The sequence below is a fragment of the Neoarius graeffei genome, chromosome 13 (assembly GCF_027579695.1).
Source record: "Neoarius graeffei isolate fNeoGra1 chromosome 13, fNeoGra1.pri, whole genome shotgun sequence".
Taxonomy (NCBI): Eukaryota; Metazoa; Chordata; class Actinopteri; order Siluriformes; family Ariidae; genus Neoarius; species Neoarius graeffei.
The window spans coordinates 27810747-27837518 of NC_083581.1; the positions used below are offsets into that span (position 1 = coordinate 27810747).

The following is a 26772-nucleotide window of genomic DNA, read 5'->3' on the forward strand; positions in this document are numbered from 1 at the left end:
AACAATGTGTATGTGGAGAGGGTCCACACCTTCCAGTTTCTCAGCGTCCTCATCTCCGCCGACATCTCCTGGTCAGCAAACATTACAGCAGTCATTAAGAAGGCTCAGCAGCGGCTACACTTCCTGAGAGTCCTCAGGAAGTACAACCTAAACTCCAACCTGCTGCTGACCTTCTACCGCTCATCCATCGAGAGCCTGCTGACGTACTGTATTACAGTATGGTACGGCAGCTGCACTGCTGTAGACAGGGAGAGGCTCCAGAGGGTAGTTAAGGCAGCACAGAAGATCATTGGCTGCCCTCTCCCCTCCCTGATGGACATTTACATCTCCCGCTGCCTTAGCAGAGCTAAGAATATTATCAAGGACAGCGCCCACCCTGGCTTTGATCTGTTCGACCTGTTGCCCTCAGGGAGGCGCTACAGGTGCATCAGGACAAAGACAAATCGATTAAAAAACAGCTTCTTTCCAAAAGCCATAACCGCCCTGAACTCGGATATGCTCTGACTTTATAGTTTATTTATTTTACTATTTACTAATTTATAATGTGCAGTACTTTGTAAGGTGACTCTCTCTATGCAGTACTTTTATAATGTGCAATACCATACTCCATAATGTGAAACGCAACACATTCACCTCAGGACTGTGCACTTTACACACAACACATACACCTCAGGACTGTGCACCTTACACACAAACACATACACCTCAAGTCTGTGCACCTTACCTTACCTTGCAATACTTCATAATGTGTAATATTTTATCTTATAATGTGACTCTCTCGTGCAATAATTTATAATGTGACTGTCTCTGTGCAATACTTTTATATGTGCAATACCTCACTCCATAATGTGTAACACAACACACCTCAGACTGTGCACCTTACCCCCCCTTTTTTTCCTCCCCCCTTCCTCTCTCTCTCTCTCTCTCTCTCTACACGCTGTTTGCACTGTTATTGGAGATGCTTTAAATCTCATTGTACATGTGTATAGTGACAATAAAGGCATTCTATTCTATTCTATTCTATTCTATTCTAAATTTCCATTGAAGAGAGGTTATTTAAAACATCAGCCACAAGGGGGCAGAAGAGGTGACACCACACAGTGTGAAAAGAAGAAATTGTGTGAAATTACCTGCAGTTGCCTCCTCATAGTTTGGAGGTGGTGGTGAAGGTGTCTTCACTTGACTTGTTTTCCACTGAAAGCTGTAAATAAGGAGTGTTTATGGACCCAGGAAGAAAAATGCTTATGAATTCAAATATCTTTTCATGCACTGATATCTGCAGCAACAGTTTCAAAAATCTCGACGCCATTTTAAACTTTAACGGTGCAGCTGTTAACAGACAGAACTTGCTGAGTTGATATACACCGATCAGTCGTAACATGACGACCATTGACCGGTGACGTGAATAACATTGATTATCTCATTACAGTGGCACCTGTCAAGGGGTGGGATATATCAGGCAGCAAGAGAACAGTCAGTTCTTGAAGTTGATGTGTTGGAAGCAGGAAAAATGGGCAAGCGTAAGGATCTGAGCGACTTTGACAATTTGCGATAACTAGAGGACTGGGTCTGAGCATCTCCAAAATGGCACATCTTGTGGGGTTTGGGTTTTTTTCAACCCCAGAATTCTTTGTTCTTACTGCAATTTTACTTTTTAGTGTCTCTTTTGATTATCCAGTTGATCTGATGTACTTTTTTGACATGCCTTGTGACATTAGACTATGATGAAGCTGTTGGTGATATATTTGTAATAAGACATGGCTATAAGTCAGTGTTTCTCAAACTTTTTCAGACCAAGGACCACTTTATCCATTAAAAAAAAAAAAGAAATTGTGAACCACCTAAACAAAACAAGTGTTGCCAGGCAAAACAAACCTCGCCTGGCAGCACTTATTTTATACCTCCATCCATCCATTCATTATCTGTAGCCACTTATCCTGTTCTACAGGGTCACAGGCAAGCTGGAGCCTATCCCAGCTGACTACGGGCGAAAGGCGGGGTACACCCTGGACAAGTCGCCAGGTTATCGCAGGGCTGACACACAGACAAATAACCATTCACACTCACATTCACACCTATGGTCAAGAGCCACCAATTAGCCGAACCTGCATGCCTTTGGACTGTGGGGGAAACCGGAGCACCCGGAGGAAACCCACGCAGACACGGGGAGAACATGCAAACTCCGCACAGAAAGGCCCTCGCCGGCCCCGGGGCTCGAACCCAGGACCTTCTTGCTGTGAGGCGACAGCGCTAACCACTACACCACTGTGCCGCCCTTATTTTATACCTATATGTTGATCACGGTAATATTTCTCAATCATCAGCTGTCAGGTTATAGTCCTATGAAAATCCACGACCTTGAGTTTGACATTTCAAAGTCATTCAAGGTCAAAGGTCATGGTGCCAAATGAAAGCCCATATGGCACTTCCTATAAGTTGATAATGGTAAACATCTGTGTAACCATCAACCATTTTCAAGTTATAGCCCTATGAAAATCCATGACCTTGGGTTTGACCTTTCAAGGTCACACAAGGTCAAAGATCATGGTGCCAAATGAAAAGCCATATGGGAGTTCCTATATGCTCATACTGTAATAGTAAACATTTGTCTATTGGCAACCGTTTTTGAGTGATAATGGAAAATGTTATTTTGACCAAAAGGTTGACCTTTCCGGTGACCTTGACCCAATTATCCCCAAAATTTAATCAAGTAATTGACAGACCATTGCCCACCTGCCTTGAAAATTTGAAGTCAATCTGTGCAACCATCTGGACGCTAGATTGTTAACACACACACACACACACACACACACACACACACACACACACACACACACAAACAAGGTCAAAAGTCATGCTGCCAAATGAAAGCACATATATGACTTCTTATATGTTGATAATGAGAAACATCTTTTCATCTCGAACCGTTTTTGAGTTATAATGGAAAATATGCAAATTTTCGCAATGACCTTGACCCCCCCGACATTTGACCCCCAACCGCTAAGAAAACTATGAGAGATACCCAATCATGTAGCATATCAATGGAAGCAGAATTGAAAGATAACATTTTGGAATTGGTTTGAAGTAAATATGATGAATATGAAGGAAGATATCGCAGAAAAAAAAAAAGATTTTAATGTTTTTGGTGGGCGGCACGGTGGTGTAGTGGTTAGCGCTGTCACCTCACAGCAAGAAGGTCCGGGTTCGAGCCCCGTGGCCGGCGAGGGCCTTTCTGTGCGGAGTTTGCATGTTCTCCCCGTGTCCGCGTGGGTTTCCTCCGGGTGCTCCGGTTTCCCCCACAGTCCAAAGACATGCAGGTTAGGCTAACTGGTGACTCTAAATTGACCGTAGGTGTGAATGTGAGTGTGAATGGTTGTCTGTGTCTATGTGTCAGCCCTGTGATGACCTGGCGACTTGTCCAGGGTGTACCCCGCCTTTCGCCCGTAGTCAGCTGGGATAGGCTCCAGCTTGCCTGCGACCCTGTAGAACAGGATAAAGCGGCTACAGATAATGAGATGAGATGAGATGTTTTTGGTGACCTTGACCAGATGACCCTCAAAATGTTGGAGGTTCTATTTGAGACCAATGCCCATCTATCCTGAAAGTTTCATGAAGATTGGTCCAGCTGTTTTCCCGTAATGTTGCTAAAAAAAAAAAAAAACACAGAAAACAATATCTCGCCCCCTGGTGGACTCCGTCCCAGGCGAGGTAACAATGAGTCTACTTCAACAGTATATTACAGATTATACACTAATGAAATGATCGTTTTACAAATAGTATCACCAACTCACTCATTGTTGTCCTTATCTTAATGGGAAGAATGGTGCTGCTTATTCTGATACGTCAGTGAAGCAATGTCTGGCTCCAAACCGGACAGTTTTAATCTCATCTCATACTGGGGGCCACATTGATCCGGTTGCACTGCTTTGTTTTCTCAAACACAGACTCATCATATCTTTGTATTTTGTCCTTGCTCTTGTCAGCTGTTTCTTGTGCTTTTCTTTTGACTGACCCGGTCTTCAGCCACCGATCCGTTTATCTTGTTGACAGTTTGATGCCAAGTCTAATTTGGTTACTCGTAGTTTCTCCGCATTCCACATTCCCTCCACATTCAGAGGTGACGTTGATATGAAAGCGTAACCTAAACTGACGTCGCTATCGGCAGTGTCGCAAAACTGTTGGCTTGCTTAATGTTGGACAAATTCAAATAATAAGCTACTATTTGAATTTACATAGTATTTTATTCAATATAGAAAACAACTCATCTGTGTTACTCATAATTTTGCTTTTGGAGTCACATAGGCGATTTAAGAAACACTGATAAAACGTGATGTTTTACGACGTCAACTTGCGGACCACCACTGGTCTGCGGACCACACTTTGAGAATCAGTGCTATAAGTTAATATTTATGGCAAAACAGATATAATTTAATCACATAACTTGATATGGTCTGGGAACATTATACTTCATCTCCAGTTACTTATTTAGTAGGAACGGGCAAAATGGTAATGGTATCCATGTCATAATGCCAGTGACTTCAGTATGTCTTTATGTATCATTCCAAGACTTAAGCGTAATATTTCCAATCATCTTGATGAACAGGGTCACGTGACCACAATGGTGTAATTTGTTTCATTTCTGATAATTGAAGAACAGCGATGTGGCATCTGGGATGCTGCAGAACACCCCGACGAAAAGTCTAGTATGTCAGTTTTTTCGATTTTCTCACTGAGTTTGACAACTCCGACGACACGTTCCTTCTGTAGCCATGACTGACAATTCCTTGACCCTCCTCCCCGATGACACCAAAGGATGTGAACAATGATCGGTCGGGGTCAAACTTGTAGTGTTACCAGTCTCTTGACCAAGACACGGCGAGAAGTTATGGCAAGGAGCTGACATGGTATCGATTGTGAAAGCCAAAAATATTGTGTTGTCCTATCCCAGCATAACACATGCTTCCATTGAGACACGTGAAGCCAGTTAACTGCATCTTTTCAAACTGCTGCTCATGCTGCATGACAAGGCAGTGCAATATACTCTGAGGAAAGCGCTATCTACCCTCTTCTACATACGTAAACCCAGTGTAGCTGTGATTGACAGACAAAAGACAGTAATGGATTGATGGATATCAAACCATGAGCTTTTCATACCACTTCACCACTGGTTTATCAGAATATATTATTTTATTTATTTTTATATAACACACACAGTTGTGGTCAGAAGTTTACATACAGTGACATGTATATCATGGCAATATTTGGGTTTTCAGTAATTTCTTTGAACTGTTCTTTTTCTGTGGCTGAATGATTGTACAGCATACATATTTAAATAAAAAAAGACACTAGAATTTGGTGCACAAGTTTTAATTTTCTTTGGGTTTTCTCAAATCAACAAAGGGTCAAAGTTATACATGCATGGTCAAAAATTTGCATACGCTCACTTAGATTATTAATTCAGGAGGTGCTGAAACTTCTAAAATGTCCCTTATCTTGCCAAGGCCAAGGTCTCTTAACTTCCTGTTAGTGATCATGATCGACTACAGCTGGTAGCTTCTCTGTGCCTTCATAAAAAGGGTTTGTTTACAGCACTCATTGGATTGACCAACACACAATACAATAGGAAAGTCCAAGGAGCTCAGTGCAGATCTGAGAAAGAGGATTGCAGATATACACAAATCCAGAATGTCTCTTGAAGCCATTTCTAAACAACTGCAAATTCCAAGATCAGTTCAAACAATTGTATCCAAGTTATTGTGAGGTGTAGTCACTTTGCCAAGCCACTTTACTTCAAGAAAACCCAGACCGTCACCCTCAGCTGAAAGGAAATTGATTCGGATGGTCAGGAACAACCTGGGATCCACCGTGGCACAGCCCTGCCATGAACTGGAAGCTGATGGATCACTGTCTATAGTTCATATCACCATGGACTAAGACGCTGCTATCCAAGAAATAACCCCCTGCTCCAAAATTGACACCTTCAAGCTTAACTAAAGTTTGAAGCTGACCACACAGACAAAGAAAAAGCCTTCTGGAGGAAAGCTGTATGGTCAGATGAGACAAAGATTGAATTGTTTGGCCACAATGACCACCATGTACAGAGGAACACTGTACCAGCTGCTGGTGGTGGTAGGATCATCATGCTCTGGGGCTGTTTTGCTGCCAGTGGAACTGGTTCATTGCACAAAAAGTGGATGGAATAATGAAGAAGGAGGACTACCTCTGAATACTTCAGCATAAACCATCAGAAACTTGAACATGACTTGGGACTTACAACAGGACAATGAGCCCAAACACGCATCAGAGCTGGTTGTGGAGGATAAAGCAGGCGAACATTAAGCTTAAAACAAGTCCTGACTTCAACCCTATTGAAAATATATGGACCGTGCTTATAACTCGAGTCCATGCCAAGAAAAAAAAAAAAAACAAATTTAACTGAACTCTACCAATTCTACCATGAAGAGTCGTGAAATATCCAACCAGAACTCTGCCAGAAGCTTGTTCATGGTAAACAAAAATGCTTGGTCAAGGTGAATCTTGCAAAGAGACAGTTTACCCAAAAATTAGGTGTACTGTATGTATATTTTTGACCCTGTATTGATTTCAGAAAACCCAAAGAAAATTAAAACTTGTGCACCAAATTCTAGTGTTTTTAATTAAAGATGTATGCTGTACATTCTGCCAGAGAAAAAGAACAGTTCAGAGAAATTACTGAAAGCCCAAATATTGCCATGACATTCATATCCAAGATGGCATTCATGTCATTGTATGTAAACTTCTGACCACAACTCACTCTCTCAAACCTTTAGGCCATGGCTTCCCATATATATATATATATATATATATATATATATATATATATTGGGGAAGCCATGGCCTAAAGGTTAGAGAAGCAGCTTTAGGACTAAAGGGTTGCTAGTTTGATTCCCTGGACCAGCAGGAATGACTAAAGTACCCTTGAGCAAGGCACCTGACCTCCAGCTGTTCCCCAGGCTGCTCCGGGTATGTTGTACATCACTCTGGATAAGAGCATCTGATAAATGCCTGTAATGTAATGTAATATATCTCATTACATGGTCAATGCAATTCACACACACTGCATTGGTAAAATACATCGAGTACAATCTATATAGAAAATATATATACAGAATATTACACAGTTGTGCAAAGATATGAAGTTTATCATTGAGTGGTGAACATATCCACGAGTGAAAATATTTTCAACATGAGAAGATAAACTCCATATTTTCATGCCACTGTGTAATGTTCTTTATGGACACATCGACAATTTAAAAAAAAAAAAACTAGTTTTTATTTATTTAAAATTAAAAAGAATTTTAATTGGCGGCACGGTGGTGTAGTGGTTAGCGCTGTCGCCTCACAGCAAGAAGGTCCTGGGTTCGAGCCCCGGGGCCGGCGAGGGCCTTTCTGTGCGGAGTTTGCATGTTCTCCCCGTGTCCACGTGGGTTTCCTCCGGGTGCTCCGGTTTCCCCCACAGTCCAAAGACATGCAGGTTAGGTTAACTGGTGACTCTAAATTGAGCGTAGGTGTGAATGGGAGTGTGAATGGTTGTCTGTGTCTATGTGTCAGCCCTGTGATGACCTGGCGACTTGTCCAGGGTGTACCCCGCCTTTCGCCCGTAGTCAGCTGGGATAGGCTCCAGCTTGCCTGCGACCCTGTAGAAGGATAAAGCGGCTAGAGATAATGAGAATGGGATGAGAATTTTAATTTTGAACCGGTTCGCCATTTTGACAACACACGTCTAGTTAGCGGGAAAACACTAGGAGTGACGTCATTGGAGTGAAATATCGGGAATTATTATACATACAGGACACTTTTTCGATGGAATGAAAAGATGTGTTCTATTCGCTCCTAGCAGGTTTCATTCATTTGGTTTGATAGCATGCAATATTGTTAGCATATCCTACGTGTATTATGTCAATCTACCCAGTGGAGAATGAGTGTTGAGTATGGTTTACGATATTGCATGGTGGCAGCACGGTGGTGTAGTGGTTAGCACTGTCACCTCACAACAAGAAAGTCCTGGGTTCGAGCCCAACAGCCGGTGAGGGCTTTTCTGTATGGAGTTTGCATGTTCTCCCCGTGTCCGTGTGGGTTTCCTCCAGGTGCTCCGGTTTCCCCCACAGTCCAAAGACATGGATAAGTGGATACAGATAATGGATGGATATTGCATGGTTGTCAAGACATGACGGAGACGTAAAACTTCTGCGCTGGCAAGCAACTGTGACAATTTGTAAACAAACATGGCCGTCAGGTTTGCTTTGTTAAATACGGAAGATTTTAAGAGAATTTTGAAGGAGAAAGACACGTCGAACACCCAAAAGGAATGTGTATGTATAATAATAATAATAATAATAATAATAAATATTGGCTGGCTTTTGTTCGTAGTATATCAGATGTATTCTGTTCAGCTAACCTGATATTGAACTTGTCTTCGACTCATTCAGTATCATGCTAGCTGAATGGAATATATCTGATATACCACTCAATACCAGCTAACATATTTAAACGTCACTCAGATCTGTGATGTATTTCGTATGAAAAATGTGAGTTTGTCAACACGAGAAGATAAACTTCATATCTTCAAGCCAACATGTGAGTTTTTTTCTTACATCGACACATTCACAAACAAGGAGGATGCAAATTTATCAAAACAATTCATCGATTTCCTCATAAGTGACAGAGATTTAGATCACGGTTTTGGTTCTCCATGTCCCGGATGGAGCTCGGATGAAAAATACGAGTGGTTTATTTCCCAGTAAAACACTCGTGGTCCATATAACATTATCAGCACAGTCAGGGTTTGACATGGTAAAACGTTTTCCATTTTTAGAAGAAATAAAGGACAAACAATGCTCTAGGGCAAAAAACGATGAGTTTTTATTAATACTTGTGCAGATTTTACATGGCAATGTTGTCAGTCGGTCAGGATCCTCATACACATCATCCTGAAAACTAAAGGATTATAATTAATATCCATCTAGAAGTGCAATCCCTTTAAAATCCCAAGAACATATCCAAGTCCTCTTATATATTTTATCTATAACTACAGAATTCATTGTGACCAAATTATATACAGTACCTTAGGATGAATAACCTGGAATTTAAGGGTCAATCACGACAAGTGACTTTTTTTTTTTTTTTAGGCTTAGTGAGTCAAGTTGAAACAGACAAACAAATGTCTGAAAGGCAAACCATTCAATACTTTCAGTCACAAAGGCAGTTATAAAGTGTCATATTATATGACATGGAACATAAATAAGCGACTGATGTTTCAATAACGTATAATCGAAGAACAGGATGTGCAACAAGAAAACCTGCATTAGAATCAGAGGTCATTATATGACGAGCTGCCTAATTTGCAAACATCCATAATGCACGACATGAGCCGAAATAATACAACGCCAATAACGATAACCGAGTCGTACAAATGGTTAGTTTTTTTCTTTATCAGACATCTAGTTTTTAGGTTTGTTTACCTGACATGTTTTGACGTACGTAACTGTCGTCTTCCTCAGTGTGTCACCGGATGTTGTTCGTGACGCATCTTATCAGCTGATGTTTCCGAAGGCGTGGCCTTCCTGTCTGGTTTGACAGGTCGGTCACGTCTTCTACTGTCTGTTCGTCCCCTGCAAGATGGCACTCCAGGTATGGGAGAGCATCCCGGTTGATGGTCCTCGGGCTTCGCTTTCGGATCCCCATGGCCTCCCTGATCCGAAATCCTGAGATCCGAAAGTGAAGCCCGAGGACCATCAACCGGGATGAAGGAGCATGCATGCTCTCCCATACCTGGAGCGCCATCTTGCAGGGGACAAACAGACAGTAGAAGACGTGACCGACCTGTCAAACCAGACAGGAAGGCCACGCCTTCGGAAACATCAGCTGATAAGATGCGTCACGAACAACATCCGGTGACACACTGAGGAAGACGACAGTTACGTATGTCGAAACATGTCAGGTAAACAAACCTAAAACTAGATGTCGGATAAAAAAGAAAAAACTAACCATATCTAATACAAGACATAATGAACATAATTGAGAGAGTCGTACAAATGATCGTCAGGGCAAACGGTTACCCAAAAAGCAGGTTACGTTAAAACAAAATGAAATAATGAGGCGATATCGATATTTACAGTGGATCCCAACCTCTAGTGTTGCTTCTTTGATTACTATTATTGACAAAACATGACAAGTCATAGATAAGTACTGTATATGAGCATAGACAATCAAAAAGCAAGAGTAGCGAGAAAAAGCATTCTATACATAGGTATTAGGATATGAACAAATAATACAAGACCGTGTCTTGCAAAAGTATTCATCCCCTTTGGTGTTTGTCCTGTGTTGTTGCGTTACAAGCTGGATTTTAAAATAGATTTTTGGAGGGTTAATACCATCTGATTTACACAATATGCCTACCATTTTAAAGGTGACATTGTTTTATTTTTATCTTTTATTGTGACACAAACAATAATTAAGTTGAAAAAAACAGAAATCTGGAGTGTGCATAAGTATTCAAAACCCCCCCACACCTTTTGCTGCAATTACAGCTGCAAGTCTCTTGGGATATGTCTCTTTTAGCTTAGCACATCTAGCCACTGGGATTTTTGCCCATTCCTCAAGGCAAAACTGCTCCAACTCCTTCAAGTTAGATGGGTTACGTTGGTGTACAGCAATCTTCAAGTTATGCCACAGATTCTCAATTGGATTGAGGTCTGGGCTTTGATGAGGCCATTCCAAGACATTTAAATGTCTCCCTTTAAACCACTCCAGTATCACTTTAGCAGCATGGTTAGGGTCATTGTCCTGTTGGAATATGAACCTTCGTCCCAGTCTCAAACCTCTGGCCGACTCAAACAGGTTTTCCTTCAGAATTGCCCTGTAGTTAGTGCCATCCATCTTTCCTTCAGTCCTGACCAGCTTTCCTGTCCCTGCAGATAAAAAATATCCCCACAGCATGATGCTGCCACCACCATGCTTCACTGTAGGAATGGTGTTCTCAGGGTGTTGGGTTTGCGCCACACATGGCGTTTCCCATGATGGCCAAAAAGATCAATTTTAGTCTCATCTGACCAGAGAATCTTCTTCCATGTGTTTGGGGAGTCTGACACATGCTGTTAAGCAAACTCCAAATGTGTTGTCTTAAGCAATGACTTTTTTCTGGCCACTTTTCAATAAAGCCCCGCTCTGTAGAGTGTATGGCTTAAAGTGGTCCTATGGACAGATACTCCCATCTCCGCTGTGGATCTTTGCAGCGCCATCAGTGTTATCTTTGGTGTCTTTGTTGCATCTCTGATTAATGCCCTCCTTGCCCGGTCTGTGAGTTTTGGTGGGCGGCCTTCTCTTGTCAGGTTTGTAGTGGTGCCATATTCTTTCCGTTTTGCTGTAATGGATTTAATGGTGCTCCCTGGGATATTCAAAGTTTGGGATATTTTTTATAACCCAACCCTGATCCATACTTCTTCAAAACTTTGTCTCTGACCTGTTTGGAGGCTCCTTGGTTTTCATGATGCTTGCTTAATAGTGTTACAGAGTCAGGGTCCTTCCAGAACAGGTTGATTTATACAGACATCATGTGACAGATCATGTGACACTTTGATTGCACACAGGTGGATCTTAATCAACTAATTATGTGAGTTATGAAGTGAATTGGTTGGACCAGCTCTTATTTAGGGGTTTCATACGAAAGGGGGTGAATACCTATGCACACTCCAGATTTCTGGGGTTTTTTTTGTTTTAATTATTGTTTGTCACAGTAAAACAACAATTTTCGCCTTTAAAGTGGTAGGCATGTTGTGTAAATCAAATGGTGCCAACCCCCAAAAAATCCATTTTAATTCCAACTTGTAATGCGACCAAACAGGACAAACACCAAGAGGGATGAATACTTTTGCAAGGACACTGTAAATCAAATCAAATCAATGCACTCAGCTGAACTTGGTAGAAAGCCACCAAGAATGGAATAAACCACAACAGGGCACGCTGTTCTGGGAAAATAATCAATAATATAGTTGATTATACAAGCTTGAAGTTGATTATTTCCCAATAATAGCAAGTTTTATCCATCTTATATCAATGATAACAATTGTTCATTGATTCAAGAACATATGGTACTTTTTAATTCTTTTATACTTTCAGTTAACGTTTCTCTTGCTTGAAATAAACAAGACAAAAAAAAAAAAAAAAAACACATCACTTGTCAAGTTACCAAGAAACCACAAGGAATAATTTATTGTTGTTACATTAAAGTTACAACTTTACCTCTGACTGTTACGAAAAGCACCGACACTGGAGACTCCTTTCACAAAACCTCATCTTAATAGCGATTGTTTGCGTTTTTCAATACGTTTACGCGGAGTTTCCGTCGTACAACTCTCTGTGAATGAGCTGTTGCTCTAGAAACGATCACGTTTGAGAACCAGCTCATTAATATAAACGTGTAATTTGTTTTGCAGTCTGAAAATTAGCCTACTACATGAACATCATCTGACCAATCCGAATCAAGAATTCAACAATGCTGTGCTACAAACAATTACAACCTCAAACCTCTAGACTAGAGGTTGAGTGTAAGGTTGGAGGTTATCTTTTGATAACATCCTCGGAAGTCGGAGCTGGGAATGACATCACGCTCGAGTCGAATGCGTGCCGGAAAACCAATACCAGCAATTTATAGCCAGGTTAGTCATTGTTAGCAATACCAGTTGATCCCAGAAGTTTTAATAACATCAGTATATTACTACAGCTTTCACTCTGTTGATATGCAGAGCAGCCATCTTGGATTTTGAAGCTGGGGTTGGTGAGGTTCCAGCGACTTTCCGAGTTGGTAATCCAACATCACGGACCGTTCCAACTGATATTTCCAACAAGGGACTTGGAAATCCTGACTTTCCAATACAAATGGAACGCACCGTTAATTTCTTTGCTGCTAGTGCATTATGGGTAACACACAGTGTCTCAACTACAGTCACTACACAACATGGGCAGAATAATAATCATCAACAAGTTTTCCTAGAAGTGACGTGTTCTAGCATTATGGATGTTTTTTAAGAAAACAACTAGACATTGTAGCATTTAAGACATACTTAAAGCACTTGTTGGAAACATATGTAAAAGTTGCACACTGAGGAGATCATCATGAATCTGAAGCCATTTATTTTAAAAGGCAACAATAAGCTTTAGATATTGCAGACGCTCTCCGATTACACAGTCGGTTTTGGAACACCAGCTGCTAACCACCTCGATGAAACAAGGGATTTGTGTGCACAAATCCCTTGGTCCCAACGACCTTTAAAAAGGACAGATGTCTCATGTACGGAACCTGCAAATAGCTCTGATCAAAAGGTTGGAGTCATAGCTTTACACGTCAGTTTGTTCCACTGTAGTATTCCAAGTACTTATTTGTAAACTCTTCAGTCTAGTCATGTTGTTTATGGTCACTCTGGTGAGGAGGGAGTCCTGGTGAAAAAGGGTTCATGTACCAAACCTTATAGGTCATATACCATCCCAACACACCAAACAAGGTGCCCAGAAACTTCTGGATCGTGTTGTGGAAGTACACCGATGTACAGGCAAACATCCACACCCAAATAACTGCAATCGCATTGAGTGCGAGGTACAGGGCATCAAGAACCGTGGTTCTGTTTTGGTAATGTTGGACAAGATGTAGCATAGGAACCATTTCTTCCACAATTAGGAGCGTTGAGTAAGATAATATGAAGGAGTGGCCGGATATGTCGAAACCTCCCCAAAAGTAGCCGGCGTTTCTGCACTCGGCCTTCGTGCTGAAACCCTCCTGGACCGTTTGCATGGCGTCCGTCTCGTAGCATGCCCCTGTGACGTTTTCAATGTAGAAGAACATCTCCGTGCAGGAGTACCAAATGGCTGTGGCTACCACGAGAGACGTGAGGCGTTTGGACACAAAGATGAGGTTTCTCTTGTAGGAGTTGGACAGAAATATAAACGGTAGCAACAAGACCACATTCCATCCCCAGGAGAATTTCACAAAGTATCTGAAAGAGAAAAAACAAAAATAAATAACCCATAGAGCACATCTTCAATCCACAACTCTCCCAAACTCTGACCTTTACCATGATTCATTGCTGCATCATAGAGGAAACCGGCATCTTTCTTCTGCTCCACTGTGTTGACGTTTGTAGCCAACGCTAACTACTAGGTAGGCAAGATCAAAAATGACTAAAAGATGGTTACACGGGTCCAATTTTTTGACGTGCTCTGGGGATCAAAGTGCCATACCCTCACAGAACGGATAGATGACATGAAGTTGTAGCCTGACGTCAGCTACGTTGAGATTGTCAATTATTTTATTTTTAGCGAGGGCATTGATAGCAAGGAGCTAAGGAACTACAAAAGCATGGGGGCGTACAATTCTCTATGCAGTAATAAAACTGGCAAAATTATGTGTAAAAGACAGAGGTGGACAGTAACAAAGTACATTTACTTGAGTACTGTACTTAAGTAAACTTTTTGAGTATCTGTACTTCATCTCATCTCATCATCTCTAGCCGCTTTATCCTGTTCTACAGGGTCGCAGGCAAGCTGGAGCCTATCCCAGCTGACTACGGGCGAAAGGCGGGGTACACCCTGGACAAGTCGCCAGGTCATCACAGGGCTGACACATAGACACAGACAACCATTCACACTCACATTCACACCTACGCTCAATTTAGAGTCACCAGTTAACCTAACCTGCATGTCTTTGGACTGTGGGGGAAACCGGAGCACCCGGAGGAAACCCACGCGGACACGGGGAGAACATGCAAACTCCGCACAGAAAGGCCCTCGAACCCGGACCTTCTTGCTGTGAGACAACAGCGCTAACCACTACACCACCGTGCCGCCCTGTATCTGTACTTCACTTGAGTTATTTTTTTGGGAAACTTCTGACTTCAACGTCACTACATTTGAAAGGCAAAATATCGTACTTTTTACTCCACTACATTTCTGTCAAGGTCCTCGTTACGCGTTACTATAAAGCCGCTTTGAAAGTGGATGTTTTTGTCTTTTCTTTTCTAAAACGTGATTGGTTTTTTTCCCAGGTGACACTGAGACAGCCTATCAGTAATCACTAGGGTCACGTCACGTCCATAGACTATAAAATCAAGTTTGGTGATTTCTCCGCAGCATTATTTAACACGATCAGTTGATGGTAGAATGGAAGGAGGCAGTTCTTCTGGGGAATGCACACACTCACGGCCCATGAACCCATGTTTCAGTTTTCTGAAAGGATTAAACATTCGTTTTGTTTTAAATGTTTGCCAAAAATGAACCACATCACGGCCTACAAAAACTCGCCGTCCAACCTGCGGAAGCATATTGAGGTCTGTAAACGTTTTATTCCAAGAGAAAGCTTGCAGTGAAGTTGTCTGTGCTTTCAGAGCTAGCGATAACGTTGCAATAGCCATGCAGTCTGGTTAGTCAAATGACTTTCTATAGATTTGCCCGCCAAGTTGCCGTAGCCTTGTCCACGGCTAACATTTACACATAGCTAGTTTACTTGGACACTGTTAGTTAGCGTGTAAAAACGGAGTTACGCTAACATGAATAACGTTAACTTATCTGAAGTCCTTTCAGAAAAATGTTTTAGCATAATCTTGCCAGATAAACAATGTAAAAATCTTTCTTTTCTAGTAGCGTTAGCTACCCAATATGATTTCGAGTTTGAAAAGCGTTTGCTAGCATGTCAGGTGGAGCTTCACTGACTAGCTAGCTTAACGTTAAACCACCATGATGGCACAACATGTGTTCATTTTCTGAATTCACATTTCTGTCTTTAGTAACGGCGTTAGGTTTTGTAAGCGTTGTGGCAATAATACAACAATGCGCTGACAGAAAATGTACTTTTAATACTTAAGTATTTTTAAAAGCAAGTACTTCGGTACTTTAACTTAAGTAAAAAATTGACTGGACAACTTTGACTTGTATCGGAGTAACATTTGACCAGTGGGATCTGTACTCTGACTTAAGTAATAACGTTGGGTACTTTGTCCACCTCTGATAAAAGAGAGGACGAGTTTGTTTGCTTAAAGGCTGAGGTTGAGCTTAGCCAGAGCGAAAAATGGGAAATACTGCAGTCATGCAGCAGCTATCATCTGGAAGGTAGGCTATGTCAGAGTACAGCAATTGGATTATTGTATTGGTTTACTAATAATGTCATGTTTTATATATTGTAAGTCGCTTTGGACAAAAGCGTCTGCCAAATACCAGAACCATATTAACCATAAGCACCTAGATCTAGTCTAATAGAACTCTACCAGCCTACTGTACCGTAATGTCTCTTATATAAGGCTCAAGAAGTAAAAGCTAGGTCAGAGAAGCAGAGGCTAACCATTTTAACGCAGACGCAAATGCTGTCAAACTTTGGAAACGAGAAACATACCATACTTAAATAATTCCTTGTCTATGCATTTGTCCAAGCTTCAACAACTTAACTACCCTGATCTTTCCAGATATTGGATGGTATTTGTAGGCCATTTGTTTACACTCGTACTTCAGCACTGGTTGCTCTGGGATTCTCTTGGCTACGTACATTTATTGTTAGTCACTTTGAATAAAAACATCAGCTAATGGTGCGTTCATGTGCTATGGGAATTATGGTAAATACCAAACGCCGACATGGAAAGCACACAGTGGTATTTTCCACTGGGCAACTCGTAGAAAATTTTGATACACGAGTTGCCGAGATGAGATGAACTTTAACCTTTTCAACATGGCGGCGAGCGGTACAAGACACTTGAATGATAAGCATTGTACGCTACTAAAGTTTTTTTTTTTTTACTAGTACTAGTGGGTAGTTTTTGGTGTCTATGCAATGTTGCGTCATTAACAAGTGTAATATAATACGTTAGAAATCCGTTTCCTTTAAAAATGTGTTATGGTTTGTTTTTACCTATCCAGAGCAGACGCTATTCCTAACGATAGCTAACTAACTATTGCTAACTAGCAGTCCACGTCCTTTGTCAACAACAACAAAAGCATGTGAACACAACACAGTGGTAAATACCACTTCCCAACTGGAAAATATCATCTTCCCATAGCACATGAACGCAGCATAAATGACTGTAATGCAGTGTAATGTTTGAATAATGTACAATACACACAATATGGGAAATAAGGCCAGAGGCAGATTCTACCGTAACTGGATCCATTAACCACTTGCCCACAAAATAAGAAATTTTTCTTGTCCTTTTTTCAGTGAGGTAATATTTTCAAGATTGAAAATATGGTATTTGGTCTTCTAAAACAGCACGTCATTTAAAAATACACTGAGGATATCAATAAAAGATTTTTAAAGAATAAAAGTTCTATTTCTTTGACATATCTGACAGACATAACTCCCATTTTAAAAATCCCTTTCATTATCCCTGTTGCTATCGTCAGTGAATTTCTGTCAGATGACCTGACGATAGACTCGGCCATTATGGATCTTTGGTAGTTATCGTGTGGAAGCCGGCTTTATCATTTTTGGGTGTCAACAGATAGAGTTGAAATAGATTAACAGCGAAAAAACTATTTCGTTCACGAGAGAAGCCCACAGTTATTTTTAAAAAATGCTATCGTCAGTCTGTCAGTCTAATGCACCTGACGATAGCAAAATTCAAGCCCTCGCCACGCACATGTTGACTGACGCAAAGAGGAAATTCTACTGCGCAGGATTTTTGTGACAGCAGACATTTACTTCCGGGCAAGACTTGGAGTTCTGACAGCTAGATTTCATCAAATAAATCAAGGTAAGATTTTCAGTCAGCTATCCTGACGATAGAAACATTGAGAATATATTTGTGCATTCATATTTAAATTTTTCTGGAGGAAAACTATCATAAGTTGAGATAAATCAGAGCCACTTGCGACCCTTTCAGCCGACAGGCCATTTCAATGTGTTATTTCCCCGCGAAAGTGACACAGTCGTGTCTATCGTCACTGTTCTGACAATTATTGTTGATATTTCAATTTTGAAAATAAATTATTTCAATATTTTATTTTATTATTTGGTTCTAGTGATGAGGTATTTAATATTATTACTAAATTTGTCAGATTAAGAATGTAAGAAACAGTTTTGTTGCTATTGTCATCTAGAGTGTCTGTCAGAATATGATGGTAGACGTCAGTTTGTCTGTCAGATTTTGACGATAGAAACCGATGTGTTTCTATTGTCATTTAGCATATCTGTCATGTCAGGCTTTTATTAATTAGTTACCAGGACTACTGTCCTAAAATTTACTGTGAATGTCCAAGACCCCAAATGCTACTAGAAAAACTTAACAGAATGATCAAAATAATCAATTCAGCAATTTAAGGAGATGGGACTTAACTGGCCTCTGTTATGGTAGAATCTGCCCCGACCGGCAGACATTGACCGGTAATTTTCGCATTTGTCCATCTGCATTTCAAAAGCATCAAACCAGATAGCCCATGAAAAATTGTAAAGATATAGGTCTAATCTACTTCTAATTTTCTTCCAAATGTTACACTGGGCGAATACATGATGTTGTAACACAGCCTGTGAAACGGGGCCCCCGTGGGCACGAATTTAAAAATTCATAACTCGGCCACCAACGGGCCTAGCCCCGCCAAACTTTACAGGCACCTCCCTCTCCCTGAGCCATTTCGAACCAGCATAGGCACGGCCTGCTACGACCGCGGCTCGGCCCACTATTCACCCAGGAAAAATTTAACGATAACCCCTGGCTCAGGTCAGCCTTTAAAAATTCATAACTTGGCCACCAATGGTCCCAGCCATGCCAAACTTTACAGGCACATCCGTCTCCCTGTGACCTTTCGAACAAGCATAGGCACGGCCTGGTCTGACATCAGGAGTGAGCGCGGATTGAAGAAAGCTTTAGCGCAAGCCCTTGCTCCAGCCGCTCTCACGCGCAGGGATTTAAAAATTCATAACTCGGCCACCGAAGGTCCCGGCCCCGTCAAACTTCAGAGGCACCTTCCATTCCCAGAGTAGCGCACTAAATAAGACAATAATAATAATAATACACTCAGTATTCACTGTTGTTTTTATTGCATGATGCATTTGAATTAGTGTTTTCAGGTTGACAGTATCTGACTGATCCAGTCAGTTGATTAAGAGTTCAGTTTATATGAAACTTTGCAGTACAGTATTAGGTTAAGTGCCAAACTGCCAATCAGTGGTTATGATGATATTATTATGTGCATTTGTTTTATTCATAATAAGAATGACACTTATAATCATATGCTTTGTAGGATGTAGATTTATATTTTAATAGAGTGTTTTTATTTTCTTCTATTTTCTAAGTTCTAGTTCAGCAGATTTTAGGCTGAATGCCAAATGATATTACGGTGTCTAGTTTTGAGTCATTTTTTTAAAATGTCATTTTGTTACAGTTACTTGGAATCTTGTACTCAAAATTTTAACTCTATTGTGTAAGAATAGTTGTAGTGTTAATTACTAAATTTCTTATAGACTTATTATAAACATCGTATTAAAAAAAGTCATTGTTGACAATGTTTGAGTGTTATTATAGTACCTATATGTTACGAGTCATGGAATCCACGGACACATATCGGCCGAAACGAATCCGAGAAAATCGCAAAAGAAGCATTAATTAATTAATGCTTCTTTTGCGATTTTCTCAGATTCGTTTCGGCCGACATGTGTCTGTGGATTCCATGACTCGTCACATATATGGAGGACCAGTAAGTTGTAACCAACTGGAACATCCTTGGCTATGGAATCAATTTTGTGCCAAAATGTTCATACAATACTTTTGAAATATCAAACAAAAACAACAAATCAAAATACAAAAAAACAAAAGTCAATTTTTTTAGACTGGCAAACAAATTATTCGTGTAATCGTGCAAAATATCAGTCTATTACTCTTCAGAAACCTTTTATTTTTGTTCCGCGTCTTTCTCAGTTTTGTTTGACGTAATTTATTTTGGTTGCGATTCCAGCTTTCTCGTTTGCGCTCCCTGACTTTTTGCTTGCAGTTTTGGCACAAACTTCACGTGTGGGTGGGCTGTCCAGGAATGCATTCCCATTGGCTAACTTGTGTTTGACTGACAGCTCGGATTCTGGCGGACTGTTTGACGAGTGACCGATCCATTGACGGTAAACAAGGATCGAGTGGACTTCAGTGGCGACTATGATAATGAATTAATTCAACAAAGTGTAAATTCAATATCATAGTCGCCATTGAAGTCCACTCGATCCTTGTTTACCGTCAATGGATCGGTCACTCGTCAAACAGTCCGCCAGAATCCGAGCTGTCAGTCAAACACAAGTTAGCCAATGGGAATGCATTCCTGGACAGCCCACCCACACGTGAAGTTTGTGCCAAAACTGCAAGCAAAAAGTCAGGGAGCGCAAACGAGAAAGCTGGAATCGCAACCAAAATAAATTACGTCAAACAAAACTGAGAAAGACGCGGAACAAAAATAAAAGGTTTCTGAAGAGTAATAGACTGATATTTTGCACGATTACACGAATAATTTGTTTGCCAGTCTAAAAAAAATTGACTTTTTTTGTATTTTGATTTGTCGTTTTTGTTTGATATTTCAAAAGTATTGTATGAACATTTTGGCACAAAATTGATTCCATAGTTGGCCCCCATACGTTTTTCTAGACATGGAACTGATCTGCGTGCGCTACTGTTTTCTTGGGTATAAACTTTAAGCATGTTTTTTCTTGAATCTTCCGACATTTTCTTGTAAATTATATTAAAATTTTTAGTGTAATTAGCAACTAATGTCTAGTTTAATTTGGCCTTTGAAGATCACAAAAATGTGCCTGGAAATAGCTGAGAAGACATCGCCAGGCATCTAAAGCCCTTAAGCTTCTGGGGCCCTAAGGCAGTCCCCCCAGCAGCATTGTTCCAGGCCTTTGGCCCGTCATTCGGACAGGCTGAAATTTGGACGGACATCCAGCATTTCAGACTTGTCTGTCCTGTAAGAGTTTGCTTAAAATTCCTTATTTCCCACAGTGATATCTAAACAACAATTACAGAGAATTAAATGTTGTTGATATCCAAAATGCAGTGGTTAGTGGAAAGACAGGAATTGTATGTACAGATGAGCAGCGTATGGTGTTGGACAACAGGTCTTGCGAGTACATTTGTGCTCAAAACAGATTCCATTCATAAAATCTTTAAGCTTTCGTGAGTTGTTTGTGTACCCGACAACGGCGCACATTGAACCAGAAAAAGAATTTAAAAAGACGTTATTCTCTGACTTAAACGTGGTTGTTATAGGCATCTGGGCGAGGCGGGTGTTATGGCAACCCCCATTGTCTCTCACAGGAAAGCCGTGGATACTAACAAGCTGCCAATAACCTAATTGCACTGTGATTTGCCATCTTCAATAAGCTGACAATGGCCTAGGATTGGCTAGATACTCTAGAGATATGGCACTGTAATTTGACAGGTACCTGTATAGCTACGCTGTATCTGGTTAGTTATTTTCCTTGATATCATCTTTAATGTAACAATACAAGTTACAAAGCTAGTGCCTTGTTCAGTCAGTGATACGGACTTAACTGTGTCAAGTCATGTTTATTAATCATTTGAATGGTATGCAAGGTGAGGTAAGGGTAGAGTAATCTGCTAACGTAATAGAACATGATACACACTTTTTTAGACCACTTTAGCAGCTTTATTTAAAAAAAAAAAAAACGAGCCCAGCAAACTAATCTAGCAGCACTTTGAGCAGACTTTAGTGCCTGACTGTCCTACACTCAATGCAGATCTTCAGCTCACAGTTGCTGGTTATATGATTAGAGAGAGATACATCGTGCTTGTGCGAACCATTGTTCCCAATCACTGGCCACCCTCGCTCCCAATGGCCAGTCCCCAGCCACCCTTGCGCTCAATGACCAGCCACCCTCGCTCCCAATGGCCAGTTCCCAGCCACCCTCGCGCCCAATGGCCAGTCCCCAGCCACCCTCGCGCCCAATGGCCAGTCCCCAGCCACCCTTGCGCTCAATGACCAGCCACCCTCGCTCCCAATGGCCAGTTCCCAGCCACCATCGCGCCCAATGGCCAGTCCCCAGCCACCCTTGCGCTCAATGACCAGCCACCCTCGCTCCCAATGGCCAGTTCCCAGCCACCCTCGCGCCCAATGGCCAGTTCCCAGCCACCCTCGCGCCCAATGGCCAGTCCCCATCCACCCTTGCGCTCAACGGCCAGCCACCCTCGTGCCCAATGGCCAGTGTAATGGAAACTTCTAATAAACACTTCAGAATGCTTAACAGTTGTCTTTTCAGTTATTTATTACAGTAGATTACATAAACAAAGATATAAAACAGGAAAGGAAAAAGAAGACGACGACACCACTTCAGTGATGCCGAGAGTACGCACTCGGAGTTGTGTCTTAGTGGCTGTTATCTATCATACTCTAAAGGCATTCGCTTACTGTTCATGTCTGTATACGATTGACTCGAGACTTTCTATGAAGCTTTGTTAAAGCGTGCACCTGGTGTGCTCTGGGATGTGCAGGCGGATGTGTGGTTAGCAGGGATGAGAGTGGGTGGTCATCAAAAAAGCAGAAAACAAGATGGCACCCGAAGCCAACGGGGGGGTGGCTTCAAGATGCCCCCCCGGAAAATTTTGAAAAATAAGGCCTTACAAACCACTTGTCCTGCAATCTGAGCTGTAATAGATAAAAAAATATATCTGTTGTCTTTTTTATACATTTACATGAAAATGTGTTTCAAATCAATGAGTATTGTTTGAATTCAAGATAAAATCACATTCTACATTCAAGGGTATGGTTATAATTCATGATCAACAAAAACGACAAACTAAATTCACATTAAACTTAAGTTTTATTAATTATCAAAATGTTCATATATTAAATAAAATTTTAGGGTGACTGACCTTTTCTCCCTATGTCCTCATTAGTTGCATATGATTTCTTCAAAAAGTCTTTTGAAATATTTATAAGTTTTCAAAACTGTCAGTATTAATTCAGATTTACTGACTATCATATACATGTTCAATGTATTAAATCAAACGAATGCTAAGTTTATGGGATAATGTCTATGTACACTTTATACAATTATTTATAGTTCACAGTCACTTCCCATTTTCATTTGATCATTTCGACGACTTCTTCAGCTTTTTGGCCAAAGACAAGAGCTTGTCAGTCCTCTCTGTTTTTTATACCAGCATTGATTTCACGTACCTTTGCTTCGTCTCGCTTGTCAATTGTATTCGGCATTTTGAGTAAAAAAGCCGATACGAAAGAGAAACGTATTATTGAAGAGCAGTGACGATGAACATGTGCAAGTTTCGATAAAATAGAACAGATGCGGGTACTTTTGTGAGAACGGTTATGATTGGCTTTTGTTCTCTCCCACACTCTTATAAGAACTGTTATGATTGGCTATCATGCTCTCGCCAGCGATGTTTTGGCCATTTACATTGTAGATAACACGTATTCTACCGCGAGACTTAGCGAGACTAAAGATGGCGAAAATGTAAACATGTAACATCGTCATACACTTGAGTATCACGAAGGAACATACCCCAACCCCCCCCAATAAATGAAAAAAAAATCTCAACGGATTTGGCATAATATAAAAAGGTTGATTTTTACTCAGAAAAAGCGGAAATCCGCCGAAAAGCGGAAAACTCTCATCCCTGGGTTAGGGAGAACTCGGACACCCGGCTTATCATCAGCCAAAGGCACAGAAAGGCGATTACAGCATGTGGGGAAACCAACTTTTCTCAGTACACTAGGCCACTTGAGCTCAACACACAAACACAGAGAAAAGGAATGTTCATTCACTAAATTTCCTTCACACCAGTCACCCTCGCTCCCAGTGGCCAGTCATCCTCGCTCCCAATGGCCAATCACCCTCGCTCCTAGCCTGGGAAATCCCATGCTGCTTTACACAATCGTTCCGATCTGAAAAGACAGCATGGAAACTATGGTCTAAAGGCTCGCCTGAGTTAGGGAGCCAATCAGAGAGTGGGGAGGGGTGGAAAGACGGTGACGCGTACTACTCGACAAACGGAAGCTTGTAGTTTATTTGGGACTGTTTACGGATCACATTTAACATGGCGGCGAGCGATACGAACCAAACTTTCGATCAAGCTTTAGACACTGTTCTGAATAGTTTAGAGCAAAAGTTTGTTTTAAAAAAATAACAGCGTTTGGCGTTACAGTCTTTCTTCGCCTCTTCGTCTTCTTCGTCGCTCTAACTACGTCACCGGGTACAACTGCCATGATTGGCCATGGGCTACGTATACGCCAAATGATAGACATTCGCAACGTCCAATAAACGGCCGTTGACAATCGTAAACCACACCTCCCCTACGAGAAATTCAATAGGCGGATTCCAGACCATATTTCACTTGTGATATGGTCTGGTGTTAACCAGACTACCTCGCTCCCAGTGGCCAGTCACCCTCGCTGGCCCTTGCTCCCAGTGGCCCTCGCTCCCAGTGGCCAGTCACCCTCGCTCACAATGGCCAGTCACCCTCGCTCACAATGGCCAGTCACCGCCCACCCTCACTCCCAATGACCAGTCACCCTCGCTCCCCAGTCACCCTCGCTCCCAATGGCCAGTCACCGCCCACCCTCGCTCCCAATGGCCAGTCACCACCCACCCTCACTCCCAATGGCCAGTCACCGCCCACCCTCGCTCCCCAGTCACCCTCGCTCCCCAGTCACCCTCGCTCCCAATGGCCAGTCACCACCCACCCTCGCTCCCAATGGCCAATCACCCTCGCTCCCCAGTCACCCTCACTCCCAATGGCCAGTCACCACCCACCATCGCTCCCAATGGCCAGTCACCCTCGCTCCCCAGTCACCGCCCACCCTTGCTCCCCAGTCACCCTCGCTCCCAATGGCCAGTCACCCTCGCTCCCCAGTCACCGCCCCCCCCCTCGCTCCCAATGGCCAGTCATTGCCCCCCCCCTCGTTCCCAATGGCCAGTCACCGCCCCCCCCCCTCGCTCCCAATGGCCAGTCACGGCCCCCCCCCCGCTCCCAATGGCCAGTCACCGCCCCCCCCCTCGCTCCCAATGGCCAGTCACCGCCCCCCCCTCGCTCCCAATGGCCAGTCACCGCCCCCCCCCTCGCTCCCAATGGCCAGTCACCGCCCCCCCCCCTCGCTCCCAATGGCCAGTCACCGCCCCCCCCCTCGCTCCCAATGGCCAGTCACCGCCCCCCCCCCTCGCTCCCAATGGCCAGTCACCGCCCCCCCCCTCGCTCCCAATGGCCAGTCACCGCCCCCCCCTCGCTCCCAATGGCCAGTCACCGCCCCCCCCTCGCTCCCAATGGCCAGTCACCGCCCCCCCCCTCGCTCCCAATGGCCAGTGACCGCCCCCCCCCTCGCTCCCAATGGCCAGTCACCGCCCCCCCCCTCGCTCCCAATGGCCAGTGACCGCCCCCCCCCCTCGCTCCCAATGGCCAGTCACCGCCCCCCCCCTCGCTCCCAATGGCCAGTGACCGCCCCCCCCCGGCTCCCAATGGCCAGTCACCGCCCCCCCCCCGGCTCCCAATGGCCAGTCACCGCCCCCCCCCCCCTCGCTCCCAATGGCCAGTGACCGCCCCCCCCCGGCTCCCAATGGCCAGTCACCCCTCACTATTGTTTGTCATTGTTTTATCCCTCTGCATTTTTCTTAGAAATTATAACATTTTGAAAATAGACTATTTTTTATTATTTTGTGGTCCCATGACCAAACATGATTTCTTTCTAAGCTATAATCTATTAATTCCCATTCTATTATTTTGTTGTCGAAGTGCCTTTATAAAATCTTCCTTCATGTAAAACGTTTACATAAGATATGCAAATGATCTCGTTAATTCAACCAATATGCAAATCAACCTGAGGAGTCATCTGGAGACTCGACATGACGAACATAACCGAGCGACTTTCCCTGAAACGCAGTCGGCTCGGTGACGTTTGCTAAACGATTAGCATCCCACAGACAGGAGGTTTGGGTAAATGAGGCTCGGATGATATTTGAAGAGGTACAGTCAGTCCCTGAACTCGCAGCACGATCTGATATTATAATCCACCGGAGAACCTGGAGACGGGTTCTGTTTACTGAATGAGATCTCCGTACTCACACGTTCAGAAGGTTTCTGCTGTTGCTGAAGTATGAACTCGGCACCACATCCAGCTCTTTCAGTAAAGATCCTCCGAGGGAAAGGGCAAAGAAAAACCAGGGCAAATACCTGCGGGTAAATGTGACATGAAGGAGCAGAAAAGGAAGCGATTTATTCACGACGTCACTGAAAGCAGACATTGTTTCCCAACACGAGTCGGAGAATTAAAACCAGGCTCAAGATCAATGACAACACAGATCATGAATGGGTCACTTCCGGGTTCGCGGCGACAGGGGCGGGGCAAACACGTAGTAACGCCCCTTTTTAAAGTGACCGACACAATAGTTTGATGTCCAAGTGTTCAAAAGTTTTGTGTCCAAAAGTGTAGAGAAATGAAAATAGACAGCACCAGATTGAAAGTAGAGTTATCATCATCAGCAGAAGGGAGAAATATATATATATATATATATTTTTTAAAGAATACAAGAATATGTCATATGGGCGGCACGGTGGTGTAGTGGTTAGCGCTGTAGCCTCACAGCAAGAAGGTCCGGGTTCGAGCCCCGTGGCCAACGAGGGCCTTTCTGTGTGGAGTTTGCATGTTCTCCCCATGTCCGCATGGGTTTCCTCCGGGTGCTCCGGTTTCCCCCACAGTCCAAAGACATGCAGGTTAGGTTAACTGGTGACTCTAAATTGACCGTAGGTGTGA

General features: G+C 42.6%; 1 protein-coding gene across 1 annotated transcript; it reads right to left on the reverse strand.

Moving 5' to 3' along the window:
• Window positions 1–9969: 9969 nt before the first annotated feature.
• On the reverse strand, window positions 9970–26337 carry fitm2 (fat storage inducing transmembrane protein 2). Its single transcript, XM_060937447.1, has 2 exons — window positions 26085–26337; window positions 9970–14027 (listed from the first exon to the last, which is right to left on the reverse strand). The coding sequence occupies exons 1-2, from the start codon at window positions 26261–26263 to the stop codon at window positions 13433–13435; spliced, it is 774 nt and encodes a 257-aa protein (XP_060793430.1). The 5' UTR covers window positions 26264–26337; the 3' UTR covers window positions 9970–13432.
• Between the last annotated feature and the right edge of the window lie 435 nt (window positions 26338–26772).